Source organism: Cavia porcellus, unplaced genomic scaffold (assembly GCF_034190915.1).
Source record: "Cavia porcellus strain 051 isolate PalLab524CR breed Dunkin Hartley unplaced genomic scaffold, mCavPor4.1 scaffold_32, whole genome shotgun sequence".
Lineage (NCBI taxonomy): Eukaryota > Metazoa > Chordata > Mammalia > Rodentia > Caviidae > Cavia > Cavia porcellus.
This window is the reverse complement of record NW_026947515.1, coordinates 14,587,555-14,607,167: the sequence shown is the minus strand read 5'-3', so window position 1 is coordinate 14,607,167 and position 19,613 is coordinate 14,587,555. Positions and strand designations below refer to the sequence as shown.

The 19,613-nt window shown below is 37.4% G+C and overlaps 1 protein-coding gene across 1 annotated transcript; it reads left to right on the top strand.

Moving 5' to 3' along the window:
- The first annotated feature begins 4,809 nt into the window (after positions 1 to 4,809).
- Apoh (apolipoprotein H) lies at positions 4,810 to 18,469 on the top strand. Its single transcript, XM_063241809.1, has 8 exons — positions 4,810 to 4,975; positions 5,205 to 5,381; positions 6,726 to 6,822; positions 8,167 to 8,243; positions 10,396 to 10,584; positions 12,788 to 12,967; positions 16,232 to 16,429; positions 17,773 to 18,469. Exons 1-8 carry the CDS (start codon positions 4,831 to 4,833, stop codon positions 17,835 to 17,837), a joined length of 1,128 nt encoding a protein of 375 aa, XP_063097879.1. The 5' UTR covers positions 4,810 to 4,830; the 3' UTR covers positions 17,838 to 18,469.
- The last annotated feature ends 1,144 nt before the right edge of the window (positions 18,470 to 19,613 follow it).

The window sequence follows — 19,613 nt, the reverse complement described above, 5'->3', positions numbered from 1 at the left end:
ACACTGACCTGCTGAATCTGTGAATCTTGGCACTTAATGCAGGCATAATTACCTGGAAAAGAAAGGCTCTACTTCCAGAAATTGTTTCAATTGTTCTAGACTAGTGCCCCAGTTCTGATGTTTAAAAAAGAATCTAATGTACAGCCAAGGTTAAGAATAACTGCCCTTGACAAAGATAGAAAATACAGCACCATATAGATATTAGCTTTTTCAAATTAAAAGCTATTTATGGGGAGAAAAATCCCTGTAGCTACACAGAGATGTTTTAGTACTGATCTAGGGTGACATGGTTAACCACATCCATTAACCCTGAGTGATGCTACCTTGTCTCCTTTGCAAGTGTGTATATAGTTCTGGATAGATTTTATTATTGCAGGAGTACTGTTACTTGCATCTTTCCGCTGAAGTCTTGATGATGGATACTGGCTAGAATTCCATTCCATAAAAAGAAGACATTAAAAGTATTGTTTAAAAAATCTTAACTGGAAGTTATATTATCAGATGACTAGCAAAAAGGGGTGCCGAATTGCATTAACTTTCCCATTCACGTGAAACTGTTTTGTGAGAAAAAATGTACAAAAATACTGTCTTTAATCGTGACTAAAAAAATGGGTTATTATAAACACAGGTTTTACTACTGCAGAAAACTGTAACAAAACCCTAAACTGTTGCTAATGTTTAATGACATGGTCAAAGTTTCTGCTTGTAAAGTAAATAAGAAAGATTTCAAACATGTTAAGCAATGTCGTTTTGGGAATATAAAACTTTGGACTCTTGAGTCTAGGCTCCTATAATTTAATTTACAAAGAAGGGTAGGAAAAGATTAAGTTATTAAGAATTTGAAGCACAAGGCTTTATGTTTTTTGGGGGAAAATAGTTTCTGTATATTTTCAATCTGAGTGTCTATATGTCTATGTGTTCTTACTTATATTGATAAAATGTAACATTATAGATGTAGCATTAGATTCAAGATAGCTAATCTTTACTGTTGAATATAAACAACAGTATAAAGCAGCTATGTGGTTTGCCAAAATTGCTTGGATTTGTTTCTGAATGGTTTTTCTATTTGCCCTGCCAAATTAAATTACAATAGTAAATCTGTGTCTTTTAAACGTCATCCAACGTCAATTACCAGTCAGTTCCTCAGTTATTATCCTAGGTGAGATCTGGAAGTATGAGTTGAAGAATATGGAACAGGGGCTGGGGATTTAGCTCAGCGGCATAAGCACCTGCCTTGCAAGCAGGCAGTCGTGAGTTCGATCCCCGGTACCGATAAAAAGGAAAAAGACAAAAAAAAAAAAAAGAATATGGAACAGATCAACTACATAATGCTAAAGTTGTACTGAATAATGTATCACAAACTGGAAGATGGAAATAATTGAGCAGTACAATTTTATCTCATCTCCTCAAAAGGCTTTTTCGTTAGACCTGTGTGGATTTTTGGAAGAGTTCTGGGTTAATTTTGTAATTCTCAGACATGTTCAAGTAGCAAAGCACTCAGGACTTGTATCTGGCTTATGAATTGTACAGCTTATCTTCCATCATCTTTGCATTTAACCGAAGAAACAAAAGCAATTTTTATCAGCTAGAGAATAAAAATAACAACCGCAAGAACACGTGAGTCTCTATTAGACTAAGTTTGATTGAGTTATTTCTACATTTTCCTGTACCTGTCATTTTGCATCATCTTCCAAAGGTTAGCAGCTGGCAAACTAAAGTCAGATGTCAAAGTTGAGAGAGAAAGGAGAAGTGGAGAAAAACTTAAAATTCAGAAAATTCTACTCACTTATGCATTGATTTTAGGGGACAATGCAAATAAAATTTGAGGTATAGTTTACAAAGGGTGTCTTGGGAAGGGGGTACAACTCTTAGGATGGACAGGGTCCTGAGTTCCATCTCCAGCACCAAAACACACCCCCAAACAGTATCCTATTAGAAGTACTTTAAAGTAAACCACAAAAATCACATATTCCTTTTTATTTTTATTTCTATTTTAAGCTAATTTTAATTTCAAACATAACAAGAGAATTTGCAGGTATAGAACAAAAATGTCCATTTTTAAATAGTACTGAGGATTGAACAGTCAGTGTCCTTACATTGAACTATGTATCTCAAACCATTTTTTATTTTTTAAAATTTTGTGCCAGGGTTTTGTTAAGTTCAAGGCTAGGCTTGAATTTGCAAGCTTCAAGAGTACTAGAATTACATGCATCATCATGCTCATTTTCATATATTCTTAACCCAGAAATTCCCATTCAAATTTTACCAAGTGGCTGGGTGCAGTGGCACACATCTGTAATCCCAGCACTTGAGAGGCTGAAGCAAGAGAATTGTTGCAGGTTTGAGACCAGCCTGGATTACAAAGTGAGCTCAAGGCCAGCCTGAACTGCATGTGAGATCCTGTTTCAAAAAGACCCCCCCCCCCGTCAAAAATTTTTTCCAGATGTCCTCTTAGATCTTTATAGGAAAAAGATCCATTATGCATCACTTATTATGTCTCCTTAAATTCCCTCAGTCTTTTCTTTGCCCTTTATGGTCTTTGTGTTTTTTGAAGATTACAGAGAAATCAGTTTTCACAGCATCCTTCACCTTGGATTTGTACTATGTTATTTTTAAAAAATAATATGACTCAGATTATTATGTCTTTAATAGGAATACTACCAAGCTGTACTGGTGCTCCCCATTGCATCCTATGGGAGGGTACACAATGCCTATGTCTCCTTAAAAATGGTATGAATTTTGATTACTTGATTCAGAGAGTGTCTTCTGGGTTCTCCCCAAATAAATTTCTCTTCTTCAACTTTGCAGTAAATCTCTTATGTTCAGACACTTTTAGGGCTGTAGGAGCATCTCATTTCTCATTCTCTGTGTACCTCTGATTTTACCATCTATTGCTATTTCTTGCCAGAATTAAATATTTCCATGATGTTTTACAAATTTCCACTTAATAATTCCATTATTTAAACTATCTTTATTAGCTGGCAGCTTATTATAAGGGAAAACTTTCTTGTCTCTATGTATCTTTTCATCTGCTTATTGCTATTACTGGGGAAAGAATGAGTGCATTATTTTCCAACTGAGATATAATTAAGTTAATGTATAGGCCTTAAGTGTTTAGTCTGACAAGCTGTGATGATTGCAAGTACCCAAGTAAAACTTCAAATAAGAAATAGAACATATTCCCTTTCATAAAATCCCCTCATGCAAGAGATTACAGCTATTAGCAAACGTCATTAAAGAACCTTCTTGTCTTCACAGCACTTCTTAATGTTGATCATTCAGTCTATAGCTTCTGAAAGAAATGCTCTCTTTTCAGTTCCAATCCTCTCTTTTCAAATTTCCCTTCCTGAGCCCCGACCTTTACTTGCCATCCACCTTAGATCATCACTATGTAGAACACCTTGGTCTCACTTGACCTCATTAGATTTTCCTCTTCACTCATGGAGAAAATGTTCACAACGAAGAAGAACCTGGGAGTTATCCAGCCAATAAGAATCTTTCTTGTTAGAAGGACAAAAGGAGAAGGGCCACTGTTATTTTATCTTGGTTCAGTAAACTTTTCTTCTTGTCACTGAACACACTGTTGATTAGAATTATGATTCAAGAATCACTGCCTGACATGAGCATTTCTGAAGTGCTGTGTCTCAAGGAACTTTAATATCTGTGAATATAAGCCAAGAACACTCAAATAAGAACATACAGAAGTTATTTATTCAGAGTCTGCATAGCAAGGTAGACATCCCACATCACCTATGTTTGGCAGGGACTCATAATAAGACAGAGAAAACATTATCATAGAAAAATAAAGATCAAGTATGCTCTGATTGGTGGTTGGTATGAGAAAGATGAAGGTGGGCTTATAAATGTAGGACATCATTTGTGATTGGTTAGGAACATATTTCGCTTTCTATAATTGGACCAATTGATGCAGAGGTAATGGTTTGGCTTTCTAGACAGGTTCTTACTGAGATTTGGGAGTTTGTGGTTTTGTTATTTTCCCATATGGCTCAGTCTTATCCATTAGTAAATTTAGTTTCTTAGAGGAAAGTGATTCATTAGACAGTCAGCTGTGGATCCTGGGGTGCCCCCTTTATGGTCCTGCCTCATGAGAAATATTATTACTGTTGGCCTGTTCTCCCCCTATTCAATTTCTTTTCTTCTTTGAGTCCCATATCAAGTTTTCAATTCCTAAAACAGATCTACACATATGTGTAGACAAATCTAAGATGTAGTGTGAAGGACAATCATGAGTTTGTGTTCATTTGACTTGAGAGAATACTGAGGATTCAAGGACACCTCTAAGGTCACAACTACAGTACCAGGAGGATCTTGTTACGAAGTGAGGATGCAAGAGAAATGGGAAGACTTTGTGAGAAAAAATGTCAAATAATGTTTAGAGCAATAATCTTCAAGATGTTCTTTAGAAATATATATTTTGAAATTGGAGCACCATTTTGGAGCAATAGAAAGGGAGGCACAGAAAGTAAGTGATTGTGCTGAGTTCATGTGATAAGGATGTAGATGAAACACAGGCTTCAGTCTTCTGGTGACCCAAGTACAGTGTACACACAACAAAAGATGGAGAGTGAGAAGTCCCCTGACCCACCAATTATCTGGCTTCTGCGGGATGCAGTGGTGAACAGTTTCGAGCCATTAAGAAAAACGTCATCTACCAAAAAAGATGAAAAAAGAAGCCACCTACCAAAGATTTCACAACAGACGTACAGAGTGGAGTAAATGATTAAAGAATGTACATCTCAAAGTTCCTTTCAAATCATGACACTTTATCTTCTATTTACAGAGGTAAAAGTCAACTCAAAAACTGGTTTAATGTTTAAGCACATTATATTTGCAACCCTCTTTTTTAGCAGAGGAAACCCACCCTCGAGGTATCAGTGTGAATCTTTCACAATGATTTCTCCAGGACTCATTTTGCTCTCAAGTTTTCTCTGCCACGTGGCTATTGCAGGACGGAGTAAGTAATTTTTGCTTTTGAAAGATAAGTAACATAGTCAAATCCCCAGTGAACTACTTTAAATGATTTTTGAGGGCTTAGATGAGATATTGCATGTGAAGTATCTGGTGTGGATTTTGATTTGTTATACTTATTTCCGGTAGCATGAAATGTTTTTTCACTTGCGGTATAACTGGATTCAAAACTGTGAATAGAGATTTCTAACTACTTGCTTTGTGCTCTGTTTCAGCTTGTCCGCAGCCAGTTATTGTACCATTTTCCACAGTTACTCCATTAAAAACATTCTATGAGCCAGGGGAGGAGATCGTGTTCTCCTGCAGGCCAGGCTATGTGTCCCGGGGATTGACGAGAAAGTTTACCTGTCCTCTGACAGGGATGTGGCCCATCAACACTCTGAAGTGCACACGTAAGTCAGTGCCTCCTCTCATATTCTCTCCCCTCTTCGAGCTCTGGACATTTTGAGCGGGATAACACACCTGGGATGCTCAGGGGGTTGCACAGTGGGGGACTATGGAGAGACATGGGGTGTGGAAGGTTCTCCACGGGAGAAGAGAGTAAAGGCAATAGGTCTATTGAGAGAAGACAAAGTCTGAGCTAAGGGAGGTTAAAAAAGGGGTCTGGACTCATAAAAGGAGAGGAAAATAATTTACAAGTTAAAGTTAAATAAAGTTAAAATATGATACAGAAGTAAAAAGACAAGTAGACTCCGAAATATAAAACTGATGCCAAAGAAACGCTTGAACAAAGTTTGGTGGATTATCGTATCTTCAGACTTTGCTTCCAAATGAAAGAAGATTGAATAGAATAAAATAATAGCAGATCTAACTGAATAAAGTAAATATAAATGTCACCTAAGTTATGTACATATTAAATGTTTACAATAAAATATAAATAAATATAAATTTAATAGTATAAATTATATATCTCATTATTGTTTTATTGTAAATGGTTGCTTTTATTTATTCCTGAGAACGTGCTGGCCTTATTTTTCAAATTCAAATGTTAAGCAATCATCTATTGTATTTATGGTAATTATATGCAGAAGTTAAGCAGTAAGATAGCTATGTGATGCTATTTGAACTCTAATTACTTTGAACACATATATATGACCATTGTCATAATTGTATGTGCTCATGCAAGTGATTCTAGTATTCTTTTTTATTAAAAAATCTAACCTATTATTTGATACTACAGATTAAATCCAAGGCCTCACACACACTAGGCATGTGCTCTACCACTGAGTTTCAAGCCAAGCCCTTAAGTATAGTTTTTAATTAAAAGAATCACTGAGCCATCATTATGGGATATTGGCTTTAAATCATCAATATCTCTAAAATAGGAACAATGTTATTTCCAAGTTGTTTTTCCTGTGTATATTTTTGCATCATTGCATAAAGTATGCACAATTTTGTGTTTTTCTATTTTCAGCAACATATCATAAAAATCACTGGCTTTATAGTCTTTGTGATTCATATTATTGGCTGCATGGTAGTTCAGCTGTTAACTGATTGAAATTAAATTCCCTAAGAGAGAACATTTAGACTGTCTAAATTCTGTTATTAGCAGTACCAGTGTAATGAACACATTTGCATATATATATAATTTATCTTATTTATCTTATTTTAAATTCCTTTCTTAGAATAATTTCTGGCAGGATTATTGGATCAAAGGATAGAGAGGAGTTTATAAACTTTTATTTTAATGGAAAATTCTACAAATAGAAGCTTACCTTTTTTCTTTTAAATCACAGCCAGAGTCTGTCCTTTTGCTGGGATCTTAGAAAATGGAGCTGTACGCTATACAACTTTTGAATATCCCAACACAATCAGTTTTTCTTGTAAACCTGGGTAAGACTTTCATGAGACTAAGGAGCTAACAGTATATTTCTATGCCCTTAAGCTAAACATCAAGACTTGCCCATATTTTATTTCTAGCCTTTGTCTTGTTAAAGAAAAGTCAGTTTTAGTCCTCTTCATGTACTCTGTAATGCTGTTGAAGGGGGTGAGTAGTGAAGGAACATAACAACTAATATGACATGACATCTGCATTTCATCTAATTTTTCTGCTCCTGATTTATTTACTTATCTGAGGAGGTACCTTGAAATGATTGAAACTGAATTATAATTCTTTATAATTGGTTGATATGTCAAGATAAGGTTAAATACATTAGGACTAAGACCTGTGTTTTAATTATGAAGCTAATTTGTTAACCAACCTGGAGGTCTCCAGCACTCTATAGAGAAGCATGAGGTGATGACATGGAGCATAGCCCTCTGAACTCTTGCTTAATTCAGCCCAACAGGCCCAGGCAGAAAGCCATGATGGCTTGTCATATAGCTCACCTGTCGAAGGAGAAAAGATCCGTGACACATTGGCTGCACTCTGGGACACTTTATTAAGGGTTCTTGTTTGAGAATGGAGAGTTAGGAAACACTGTACTTGAAAGAGAAAAACAATTCTTTCTTCAGAAACATCAGTGTCCTGGGGGATCTGATGACAAATGACCCTTAAAATATTGACTTCAATGGCACAATGTTATAGTTTCTTGTGTGTGTGTGTGTGTGTGTGTGTGTGTGTGTGTGTGTTACCTTTTTTTTTTTGTACTGGGCAGTGAACTCACGACCTTGCACTTTCCAGGCAGGCACTGTGCAGCTGAGCTATATGCTTGGCCTGTGTATTAACATTTTCATTGGAGATAAACTTCATTGCTTTTCACACGTTTGTATCAGCAAACACTTAGATAATAGTAGAGATACCTCACTACTAATCAATCAAATACTAATCAATCAAAAGTTTGATTCACTTTTTATCACCCTGAGACAAATGGATCTTTGTTGTATGCAAGATGCAGTTAACTTGGTTAACTGATTGGAAACGAGGGGTTTAGGGGTATAGCTATGGTAACTTCCAGTGGAAACTTGCAGTGCTTGCTGGGACACTCTCTTTGCCCTAAAATGAGCATCAGAAAAATAGCACCCTAATATGTGAAAGTAGAGAATAGTATTGTTGGAACCCTGCTATAGGGGAAACTGAGGCGGGAATATGCTTGAGCTCAGAAATTTGAGGCCATGGGGGAAGAACAAAGCTCAGTGGAAGAGCTCATGCTTGGCATGCACAAACTTTTGGGCTCAATTAGTAATGCCAACAATAGTTGATTTCATAGCTTGACAAATTGAATTCTCCTTTTGCAGGTATTACCTGAACGGAACTAATGCAGCTCGGTGCACTGAGGAAGGAAAGTGGAGTCCAGAGCTTCCTGTCTGTGCTCGTGAGTCTATTGGTCCCTTTTATGAGTAGGATGGTCAGTTGATTCATCTAGACCTTTTCCAGTTTTAGCCTGATAGATTCACATCCCAGAAATCCCTCAGTCCTGACTCAGTCAAGTGGCTGATCACCATCACGAGGAACGTTCGTACTGATATTGTCCTACTTTGGAGGATGGACCAACCCACACTGGAATGACAAGGGGAAGCATTTTACTCATGAGTGGAGCCAGTAATTGTTGGGTTTGTTAATTCCAAAGTTCCTACAGTGTTTTAACAAAGGCGTGGATGTGTACGGCATTTGTCTCTCAGACGCTACCACCATTCGACTAGGAGACCTGCAAGCAGTGAGACCAAACCTCTTCCTTACACTTTGTCTCCATTCATTCATTCACACTCATCTTTAATGAATGTGAATTGAGAATGTGGGATATGCTAGATTCTGCTCTCAGCACTGAGGTTACAAGGTCAGAGGTGACACTTCTGTCCCAAGGGAGTGAAATAAGTAGTATTTTAAAAAAGTAACCAACCAACAACAAAAACAAAAATAACATTTATAGTAAGTTAAAAGTTTATCTAAACAAGCTTACTGAGATTCCTCCAAAATATACTGATGGCTTGTTCTGGTTATGTGCACCTGCACATTCAGGGGCAGCTCTGTATTTTGCTCCTATAGGGAGGGTATTTTTCTATTTTCTGACTTATAGTTTACATGCACACAGTGACCTACATGGTTCTTGGGGTTCTTGAGCTGAAGGACCACAAGTGGATGAGCAAATAGACAAAGCTGGGGTCAGGTGGAGCCCTTAATATCTGGATGGGAGGACAGGAACCGCCCCTTCACCGTAGACGTGTTTACTTATACACTCTAGCAACTTAATGTCACATGGTACCCTTTTGCCTAGCAACACATTGCTTAGATTTTGTAAGGGCTTGGTGATTTTCTGGGGTGAGGCGACTTCTTCATGTGGATTGCCCTGGGAGCTCTTTGTTCTTGGGACAGCCATGCCCTAGCCCCGCACATGTGATCAATTTCCAGATTCAATGGCTTCATACAATACATACATCCAATGTTGGCCAGAATACCCAAGCATCAGGAATAGTAGCTATGCTTCTTTAGATTTTCAGTGAGCTCTATCCTAGAAAAAGCAAGTGAAAATAACGCAGTTCCAAATAAATCCCAATTGAACAAAAACTAAATGGCAAAAATTTTTAAAGGATAAATTGAGTTTTTCATTCAGCAGAAGAAATCACCAAAGCTCCTGGTTTCCTAACACAGCAGCTTTATAGCAATTATGCAAATTCACCTTTGCTTTTTTAGTTGCAAATAGAAAGGCCACCTTAGGTTCAGTCTAATCTGAATAAACACTTCACATACATTAATGTATGTGAATCACGTAGGCATCCTGTTAAAGTGTAGATTCTGAGTCATGCCTCTAAAGTGAGTCTGAGTTTCTGTATTTGTAACAAAGTCTATGAAGGCAGCACTCAGGCTGGTGGGCCATGGATCACACTTTGAGAAGCAAGGATCAAGAGAATATATTTTGGACTGCACCATCCTTTATGTTAGTATAATTTTCCCTGCACTTGTTGATACTCTATATTAGTCAGGAATGGGTGATGGAACACTCCTATGTCTCTGAGTGATAAACGATGCATACAGAAGCCCCATACTTACAGAGTTCAAAAGCAGGAGATAGTTAACAGACTGAACAAACAAACTAAACTAGCATTGAGATTCAGATGTCACAGACAGCTTGGTACTAAGTGCTGTCCCAAGCCATCATTTCAGGATGGTCCTTTGGCAATGTCCTCCACAAATTCTGCCTCCAGAAACAGCTTCCAAGGTAGCACCTAGAACAAAGATGTTACGGAAGCCTAACCATTGTGTTGCTGTAAAAGGCAAATTTGCAGTGACAAGACTTAATTTTGTTTCTTTTGTTTCAGTTTTTTTAATTGGCTGGAACGTCTAGTTTGTGTATCACATTTATTTATTTGGCACCTATAATTGACTGTTTTTACTTTACCACTAGATCAAATTTTGCAATTTTGTCAAGTTCATTTATTTTTTGACATTCTTCTTCTTTTTTTTCAGAAAAGAGCATATTTTAAAACCTCACCTATTCTAATAGAAATGATAGTTCTTTCTTTTTCCAGCCATAACCTGCCCTCCACCCACAGTACCTAAATTTGCAAAACTCAAAATGTATAAGCCATCCGCTGGAAACTACTCCCTCTATCAGGACACAGCAGTCTTTGATTGCTTGCCACATCACGCGATATTTGGGAATGATACCGTTACCTGCACAGCCCATGGGAATTGGACTGAATTACCAGAATGCAGGGGTAAGTGAATGAGATGACAAAATCATTGTGGGAGTGTAGAATCCTATTTGGGAAAAATGTTAGACTATATTAACCATCCTGTAATATTTCAAATTACCTCATTGAATGAATGTTTGACTATTCCATATACCAGGCAGTGTGATAGGGACTGGGGATATCAGCTGGATTAAATCTACTCCTCGCCCAAAGCTAATTAAATATCTTGTGACTTACTATTTGGGGCTGCCTGGGAAAGCTTCCCAGAGGCAGTGGCCTTGGAGGAGGAGTGGGGAAGGAGGACCAGGCATGCCACATAGCAGCACAACCAAGGGCAAGCCAGAGAGGCAGGGAAGGTAGAGTATACCCATACAGAGTAGACTACTTCTGTGTGGCTGGTGAAGTGAAGCCTGGATTAGATGAAGATAAAAACTGAGTTGTAGTCCAATTATTATGTCTACGCACTCTTTAAAAATTGCAGAAATATTTGATCTTCTTTTTAAAAAAGTATCAAAATTTTCTCTCTTTAACTTAGTCTGAGGGCTGTTAACCTCTCCAGCAGTAGATATTATGGGTATGCACCAAATGATTCAGAACCTAAGTGAATTTTAGCTTAGGGGAATTATTAGTAACAACAATAGCTAGCATCATGATGACTTAGGCGCTACCTTCCCGCTATGTACATGTCATCTCTGCTAATTTTCTCAACTCCCAAGCTGAAGGTTCTTTTCCCCCCTAGTTTATCTGAATACAGGAGTGTTAACGGTATGTGACATAGTCTCTCTCCTTCTCCGTAGGCAAATCCTTCAGTTTTCCTGGATCATCTTTAAATGAATTGTCTAGTTCAGTTACCCGTAAACACACCAGCACGAATATACGAAGAACAAGGGCATTCTGTGTTGTTACTGTTACCATACCATTTAGCATATTTTGAATTATTAACAATAATAACACAAATAATAATAAAATACAAGCAATCAACAAAAATGCAAAATTTACTTCAGACTCAGGGTTTTCAAACTGATCCAGAAATATTTTTTTGCACGTGTGTTTACTTTTAGCAAGAGGATCACACCCTCTTAGTTGTCACATTTCTTTAGTCTTTTTAAAGAATGATTCACTGCCTCTTTTGTTGCCTTCCATGGACATTTTAAAAGAGCCCAGGCTATTTGCTTGCAGATTATGTTGCAGATTATTCAGATTATGTTTCATAATCTGAATTTGTTTGGGTATTTGCCTATGATTAGATTCAAGTTAAATATTTTTATCAAGAATACTGCTATAACTTCAGGAACCACATAGTATCAGTTGGTTCATCATTGTTCATGCTTAGTGTGAATCCTTGGTCTAGTGCCAGATCACCATTTGGTTAAAGCACTCTTTTTCTTTGAATTAATAAGCAACCTGCAGGTGATTCTCTGCGACTATGGGTACATGTGAATATCCAATCTCTAGCAGTCATCTGAGAATTCATTGATGATCCTTGGCTCTACTGATTACGTCATTGATGGTTGCAAAATGGTTATTTTCTTTCCTTCTACATTTTTTAGCTGGCTAACCTCTACAGGAAGGAACTTTCCCTCAACCCACTATATTTCTAGTAGTATTAAAGTACTTTTTAATTCACTCTCTGAAAGAGCCAAAATTGAGCCCATGAGTCAATCTCTGGAATCTGTAATTTAACTACCTAATCAAACTACTTTCCAAGAACATTGTGCTCCTAGATCTAGCTGTATGTGCTTGCCCTGAAATTACTAGAGCTATAGGTCACTTGTTTTCTTGCATTTATGTCAGTTTTTTTCTTCCTATTTCATGCTGCCTTTATGCATGGACTGAAGATAATAATAACTTAATAGTGGCTTACCATTTCAAAACCAAAAATGTTACATTAAATGTACGTGGGGTTCAGTATTTGCATTTTAATTTCATGGTTTCTTGATTGAAAAAGATTTTTTTCTTCTTTCAAACCCAACACCTTAAACTATGTGAAAATTTGCAATAAATAAATTATAATTATGTGTGGAAACTCAGAGAATTTAGTAGGATATCATTATTTACTTTCATGCTGTTGTTGCTTCTCTTTTAAAATTCCAGTGTCCTGTAAGAGAACAAAAACATAAGTCAGCATATAGTACCTAGAAATTGTACTCTAGTCACTGAAGCACCTACAATAGCATTGACCCAACAGTATTTATTACTAATATGTCTTATTTAATGAACTTTCTAGAAGTAAAATGTCCATTCCCACTAAGACCAGAAAATGGATTTGTGAACTATCCTGCAAAACCACTTCTTTTTTACAAGGATAAAGCCACCTATGGTTGCCATGATACATATACCCTGGACGGCCCAGAAGAAGTTGAATGCACCAAACTGGGAAACTGGTCTGCCCAGCCAAGTTGCAAAGGTATGGAAATTGGATCATGATCTTGCAAGGTTCCTGAACTTATCTACTGGATCACCTCTACCCAGCATTTTCTTGTTTTACTTATTCTCTACTTGTTACTCAACTTACTGCATAGCTATTGGCATACAGACTTTAGGACTTATCTGTGCAGGGGGAAGCCTCATGCTTAGGAAACTTGCTTAAGATTCAGCTGCAAGAAATAAGCAGATCCTTTCTAAGCACTAATAATATGATGCACAATCCTTGAAGCTTCCCGTATTTGCTTTAAGTCTTTGCCCATGACCATACACTTTTGCTCTGTCTAATCAAGGTTCTTGTTGCATTCAAGCTAGCTTGAGGAAATAGGAACTTGTTTATCAAAAGGACATATGCAAATGAGGATATGAGATGCTACTGATATTCCTGAAGACTGAAACCAAAAGTAGGGGACTATTGCTACTGTTTCCATGGCTCCTTCCATATTTGTGTCTCTTATTTGATCTTGGTTTGACTCTATACCAGGACTTTTCAACTAAAGGATTTGATACCAGATGACATCTTTTCCCTAAGATACTGGGTCCTTCTGAGTCAGGACAGAAGGACCTGTTTATCCTTGATCCAGTCAGAATCACACTTATGCAAAGAATAGCAATGCACCACCGCCTCTCTGCTCAAGCTTCTGCAGGCCAGACAGTTTTTTTAAAAAAAGAAAACAATTTATCAAGTCAGGCAAAATAATGAATGACTAGTACCGTAGGCTGAAATCTCCTAGAAAGCATCTGAGATGAGCGTTCAAGCGCAATTTAATTTATTATCTCAGAAGAATGTGTAGCAAGAGGGGTAGGGTTGGATATGGGTGCTCAAACTTTCTTATGCATCTGAATCCCTTACAAGGCTTCTGAAAACATACACTTCTGGGTGTACCCTCAGAGTTTTTGATTCTGTAGACTGAGATGGCACCTGGGAATTTGCATTTCAACCCAATTCCCTGGTGATACTTATGGCTGCTATGTTTTAAACAAGGATATGGTCTCAGTGACCATAAGGCTTCATTTTGATCCCACTAGCAGTTTTGGAGCATGAGTTCTTTCCAAGAGTTGATCCCAGCAAGAAACAAGGTGATCTGCTCTTTGTGTCTTCTTATCAGTCCATCATTAGCTGTGGGCTACTCTGTTGCCTGTGGGCTCTGGCAATGAAGGTAGGGGTGAGTGGTTGGCACAACCTGCTGGAGAGAGGTAGTTCTCTTATGGTTGAAGGCAGTTTTTTTTTTTTTTTTTTTTTTTTCAGAGAAAGGTCACAGGCTCACATTCACAGTGGCTGGGAGACGGAAGCACCAGTTCAACAAATGAGCTTACACAAAGCTTACACAAAGAAATTTCATTTTCACTGATGCCAAGAATGTAGTACTTCTGTTCTGACCTGTGTGGTTGCTGTAGGGGAACAAAAGGCCACTTCAGAATGAGTAATTGTTCTGATGATAGAGAACAGCTATTAGTAACCATGTTGGCATTACTCACTGTGTACATTTTCAGAATCCTAATGTCTTGATCAACTTCTTTCTGGTGTACTCATCTAATGCTTCAAAAATTATCTTCTAAGCTGGGCATGGTGACACACATGTGTAATCCCAGGTACTTTGACGGCTGAGCTAGAACGAGTGCAGGTCAGCCCTGGAAACTGTGCTAAAATCTGTCTCAAAATAACAAAAGACACTGAGAATGTAACTCAGTGGTAGTGTGCTTACCTGCTGTATTTTCCCCCAAATGAGACTGAGTTTAATATTAAATTTTGCTCCAAAAGATACAGTAGGGCTTATTTTCAGGCATGCTTTATTTATTTTTGATGTACAACAATCTGTATTTATCCATGTACAGCAATCTACAATTATTCATTTTATCATGCACAAAAAAATCTACATTTACTCAAATATAGTCATGTCACCTCTTTTGGAAAACTGTCATAATTCTCTATATCCCAGATTTCAGCCTGAATTTCTTGTTATTCTGTTTCATATAAAAACAGTGGCCCCAATGTCTCACGTCCAGCAATACTGCTGTCCTTAAATGAACACTTCTTGTCTGTGTAGCCAACTTGTAGTGCATTGGCCACACAGTTGTCAGTGTTTTTATCCCATGAATTCTTTGCCCGGGCACAATCTCTTGTAGGCTAGGCTTTGCATGGTTTGTATTAAATCAAGCACCAACTGAAGAATAACAGGATTGGTGTGGCAATGAAATAATAACAGTTAAGAATAACAGTCTGTGGATGTTTAAAAGTGTAAGATAGATGACCATATTACTAAGTTTCCGTTAGATCATTGAACAGAAGGGTTTGTACTGTCAATGTTTGATTGTCCACTTTTTATGCTTTGTAACTTGAACAACTCTTTCTGAGAGGACAACGTGTAACTTATCGATTAATAATTTCCTAATGTTAATATTTTTTTTGAAATTTTGTATTACTTCTACCCTTTTTTCTGTTTTGTCTTGTTTTTCTTTCCTTTTTTTCTCTAAACAAAAAAAGAATGACAGTCTATACAGAGCAATGAAAGATTGTAAGCATCAAAATTCAGAAAATGGGGGCTGGGGATTTAGCTTAGCGGCTTAAGCACCTGGCTGGCAAGCACTATGTTGTGAGTTTAATCCCCAGTACCAAAAAAAAAAAAAAAATTAGAAAATGTTTATGTCACTTAAGTGTGTTAAGTGTGTCCACTACAACACATGATGTACTGAATTATGAAGATTCTTATCAGGCAAAGCTACATCTGTCTGTTATAAAGTGCACACATGATTTGTGCATCATGTCCCACTCCAGTTGGTCATTTGGCAATACTTTGAGTTTATCAGTTTACATGGGTGTTTATCTCTTGTCCACAGATCCTCACTTGGATATTTATAAGTACTTAATTATAATTTATATTATAAATTATTTTAAGTATTAATGTTAATAATATTGTTTATATTAACTGTATAATATTAATATTATTTTATAATTCAATATTTTTGTTGTGTGTTCCCACAATGCATCCATCTGGCATCCAGTTTTAGCTGGAGCTTATTTTGGGAGTAAGACATATTATTAGCATCCTGAAAACTCATGCTGCAGCTTATTTTCTGTTAGGCTTCATTTTCAGGGAAACAGAGTTGCATACTCAATATCCTGCGTTCAATCTCCAGTACCAAAACAACAAAACCAAAATAAAACAAAAAATAATCCCCCCTATTGTCTATTTAAGAAAGATTCACTGCACTCTGAAGTTTTGACTACAGACATTCTCTTTTTCAGCATCTTGTAAACTATCTGTTAGAAAAGCCACTGTGTTATACCAAGGAGAGAGAGTAAAGCTCCAGGAAAGATTTAAGAATGGAATGCTACACGGTGACAAAGTATCTTTCTTCTGCAAAAATAAGGAAAAGAAGTGCAGCTATACAGAAGAGGCTCAGTGCATGGACGGCACCATCGAAATCCCCAAATGTTTCAAGGGTAAGTGGACCCTGGAGTGTCCAGTGAGGACTTATACTTGCTCCTCACCACAATCAGCACGTTTGTAATAATAATCATAAGAACCATATTCATATGACTACTGGAGAGGTGTCAGGGAGCAACAATCAGATAAAGCAAGGAGCGTGCACTAACATTTTCCTTCCCTACTTTTTTTCCTTAAAACTTGGGGTTGTGGTTTCACTCAATGAATGTCAAGGTGAATTATACCACCTTATATAATTCAAGTTAAGCTTGAATATTAATGCTGAATCAAATATTCAACAACTCGTCCCAAACTATAAACAATTAATGATGGTAGTGATTGATTTCTAGATCTCTTCAAATTTGTTTCTTCCTGCATCACTGCCTCATTTGAAAATTATTCTTTAGAGGAAAGTATTCAATACTGCAAAATACTTTAAGGAGGACAATTAATGTTTGTGTGAGATAAGAGAAGATATAAAAGCTACCATTTAGAACCTAATGCTAACCTTTGGGGGTTTAGGCGGTAAGTATTTGTGTTGCTGCAAAGGAAGAACCAGCTGACAGCTGAAGCTATTGTTGGCTCCACGTTTAAACATCTCAAGAATGATGACAACACTAGGTTGGCAGACGAGGGAGAGGAGTTGATACTGATGGAGCTAAGAAGAGATGTATCTGAGAATGACCTGCTAGAGGAGGAAAATGAAATGATAACATTCTAAGAGATACAATTATTTCTCAAATGTGTTAAATATAACAATCTTGAAATATGAATGAAACCACTTAGTGTGTAGCTTAATTGACGGGAGACAGCATAGAGGTTGCGATACCACTTCACGGGATTGGTTTAATTACTTGAATTATTGTGCATGATGTGAAGTAAGTGCTTGACCAATAATGTTATTAGCATCATAACTATAAAGTTATGAAAGTGCACCGAATAAATTGTTAATGTCCAAAAGGTACCAGAACCCTGGTGAGATGTTAAATACTAAACCTGACAAAGTGCAGTAAGTTTGTACAAGTCAGCAGAAAAATACTGCAAGAGGGTAATTTTTAAAAATCAGAGCTTTGTTGATATATATTTTATGCTGTTTTCCCTTATGGTCTTCAGACAGTTGCAGCAGTTAACATACTCAAGAATAAAGAGTTGATAACTTTTTAAAACATCTTGATTGTCGAAGTTAATAAAAGCTATTTTCTCTCTTGGAGAGAAGTACAGCATCGCAGCCTCTGTGCTGTCTCCCATGTCTTAACTTACACACTAAATGGTTTCATTCACATAATTAAATTTATTATATTTAACACATTTGAGAAATTATTGTGTTTCTTAGAATATATATGTTCTTTTCTCCCAACAGAACACAGTTCTTTTGCTTTCTGGAAAACGGATGCATGGGATGTAAAGCCATGTTCTCAGGAGTGAACCGCACACTTGTATCTCTGTGTTCCAAGGAACCTAGTGAAAGTGGAAAAACAAATTTGCTGAATATATTGCCTCAACCATTTCAGCGTCACTTATCTCGGGAGCTCACTTTTAGTTATATTATTTGCCTAAGACACCCAACTACTTGGAATATCATTATTTCATGGAGCGGAGAGTGTAAACAACCCACCCCTATCCGTGTACTCCCACTCTCAAGCATTTTCAAATAAAACACCTACAACACAGTATTTTTTAAAAGTAGAGTGGTACACAGACCCCCCACCAAAATTGCATTCCCTGTTTACATATTGCAAAGGAAAATGTTGTGTCCCAGAATTTCTGAGGACAGCCCAGATGTCTGCAATTATGACGCAACTCTCAGATAATTTTTATGCTGTGTCAGGTTAAAGAAGCATCACCATGAAGAAAGAAGTGTGGACTTCCAATCCAGTAGAACTGAATCAGAATCCTTGGGCTTATGTAGCATCTCCAAAATAATTCTTTCCCTACTAAAGTTCCAAGATCCATTGCTGTTACCATTAATCCTGATATATCACATTCATTGGATTAAGAAATGCCTAGCAGATTATTACAGCATTAGTGAAACATTAGTAAAGTACATCTGAATGGGGTCTCCGTCTGGTCTCTTGCCTTTTTTCCTCTGGCTCTGTTCCCTCCTTCTGCTTCCGGGTACCCATGAATGAAGCAGTTTTGCTGCACTATACCCTCCTGCCGTGATGTTTTTGCCTCAGAGCCAGCTGATCATGGGCTGAAACTATGAGGGAATTAAATCTGTCCTCTTTTTGGGTTGTGGGTGCTGGGTATCGTGTCATAGTGATAAGAAATTTGACTAATCATTGGTGTTGCTCTTTAAATGCATTTAACTTCTTATTTTTCTCTTTTTCTGTGGCACATGCTGGCTCTTCAAACTCACCCAAAATTCTGTCTGCTTTTCTTATGCCTACATGTGAGCAGAGGAAGGGTCCTGGGACACGAAGGAAAATCCAACTATCACACGGATAGGTTCCACTTTACAGTCACGAGCACAAATCTTACATAGCCCTAGCTATATTCAGTAATTTTCCTATACTCCAAAGTTTGTTCATCCTCTACTCTCCAAATGGTAATTTTTCTTCTTCTTTTTATTGGTACCAGGGTTTGGACTCACAACCAAGCCAGGAGCTTATGAGCTCCAGGAGCTGAGCTAAATCCCCAACCCCTAATTTTTCTTCTTAATCCTCATTATTCCACCTTTTTGTTCCTCACTCACTTAGGAGGAAATCAACTGGGCTGGCCAGAGTCAGAACCATGAAGCACTAAGGATAGTAATCAGGATTTTCCAGGCATCATTTGGTGGGTGTCATTTGTGGCCTTTCTACTCTAGACTCAAACTCCACACCTTTTGCTCAATCTCTGGGTGTTTCCCATTGAGCACTCTCAGATCAGGTTTATTTTCTCCTTTATAATAACCCTTTTTCATTGAATCAGCTAGGACACATTGATGCAGAATAGCCTGGTTAACACTCAGTGAAGGGATATCCTGGATGAAGACCGTTTATTTAAATATTTGTCCATTGTATCTCAAGGCTATAATTAGTATAGCACAATCACAATGGATGGAAGTTGGGTAGGAATTGGTGGTGGAGGCGAGGGCTGGAAGCTCCTTTATATGCCAGGGTTAACTTTTGCTAAACTGGGAGAAAGTGAGGAAAGAGTCTTATGAAGAGAGTTGGTGGCCTCATGGCTGACACTCATTTCATTCTGGCAATAGCTATG

Excerpts from the sequence above, each read along its gene's own strand:
- Apoh (XM_063241809.1), top strand. The coding sequence starts at position 4,831 with ATGTTTAAGCACATTATATTTGCAACCCTCTTTTTTAGCAGAGGAAAC. Across the intron at positions 10,585-12,787 it reads TGAATTACCAGAATGCAGGG|AAGTAAAATGTCCATTCCCA; the intron begins GTAAGTGAATGA and ends TGAACTTTCTAG. Across the intron at positions 12,968-16,231 it reads TGCCCAGCCAAGTTGCAAAG|CATCTTGTAAACTATCTGTT; the intron begins GTATGGAAATTG and ends TCTCTTTTTCAG.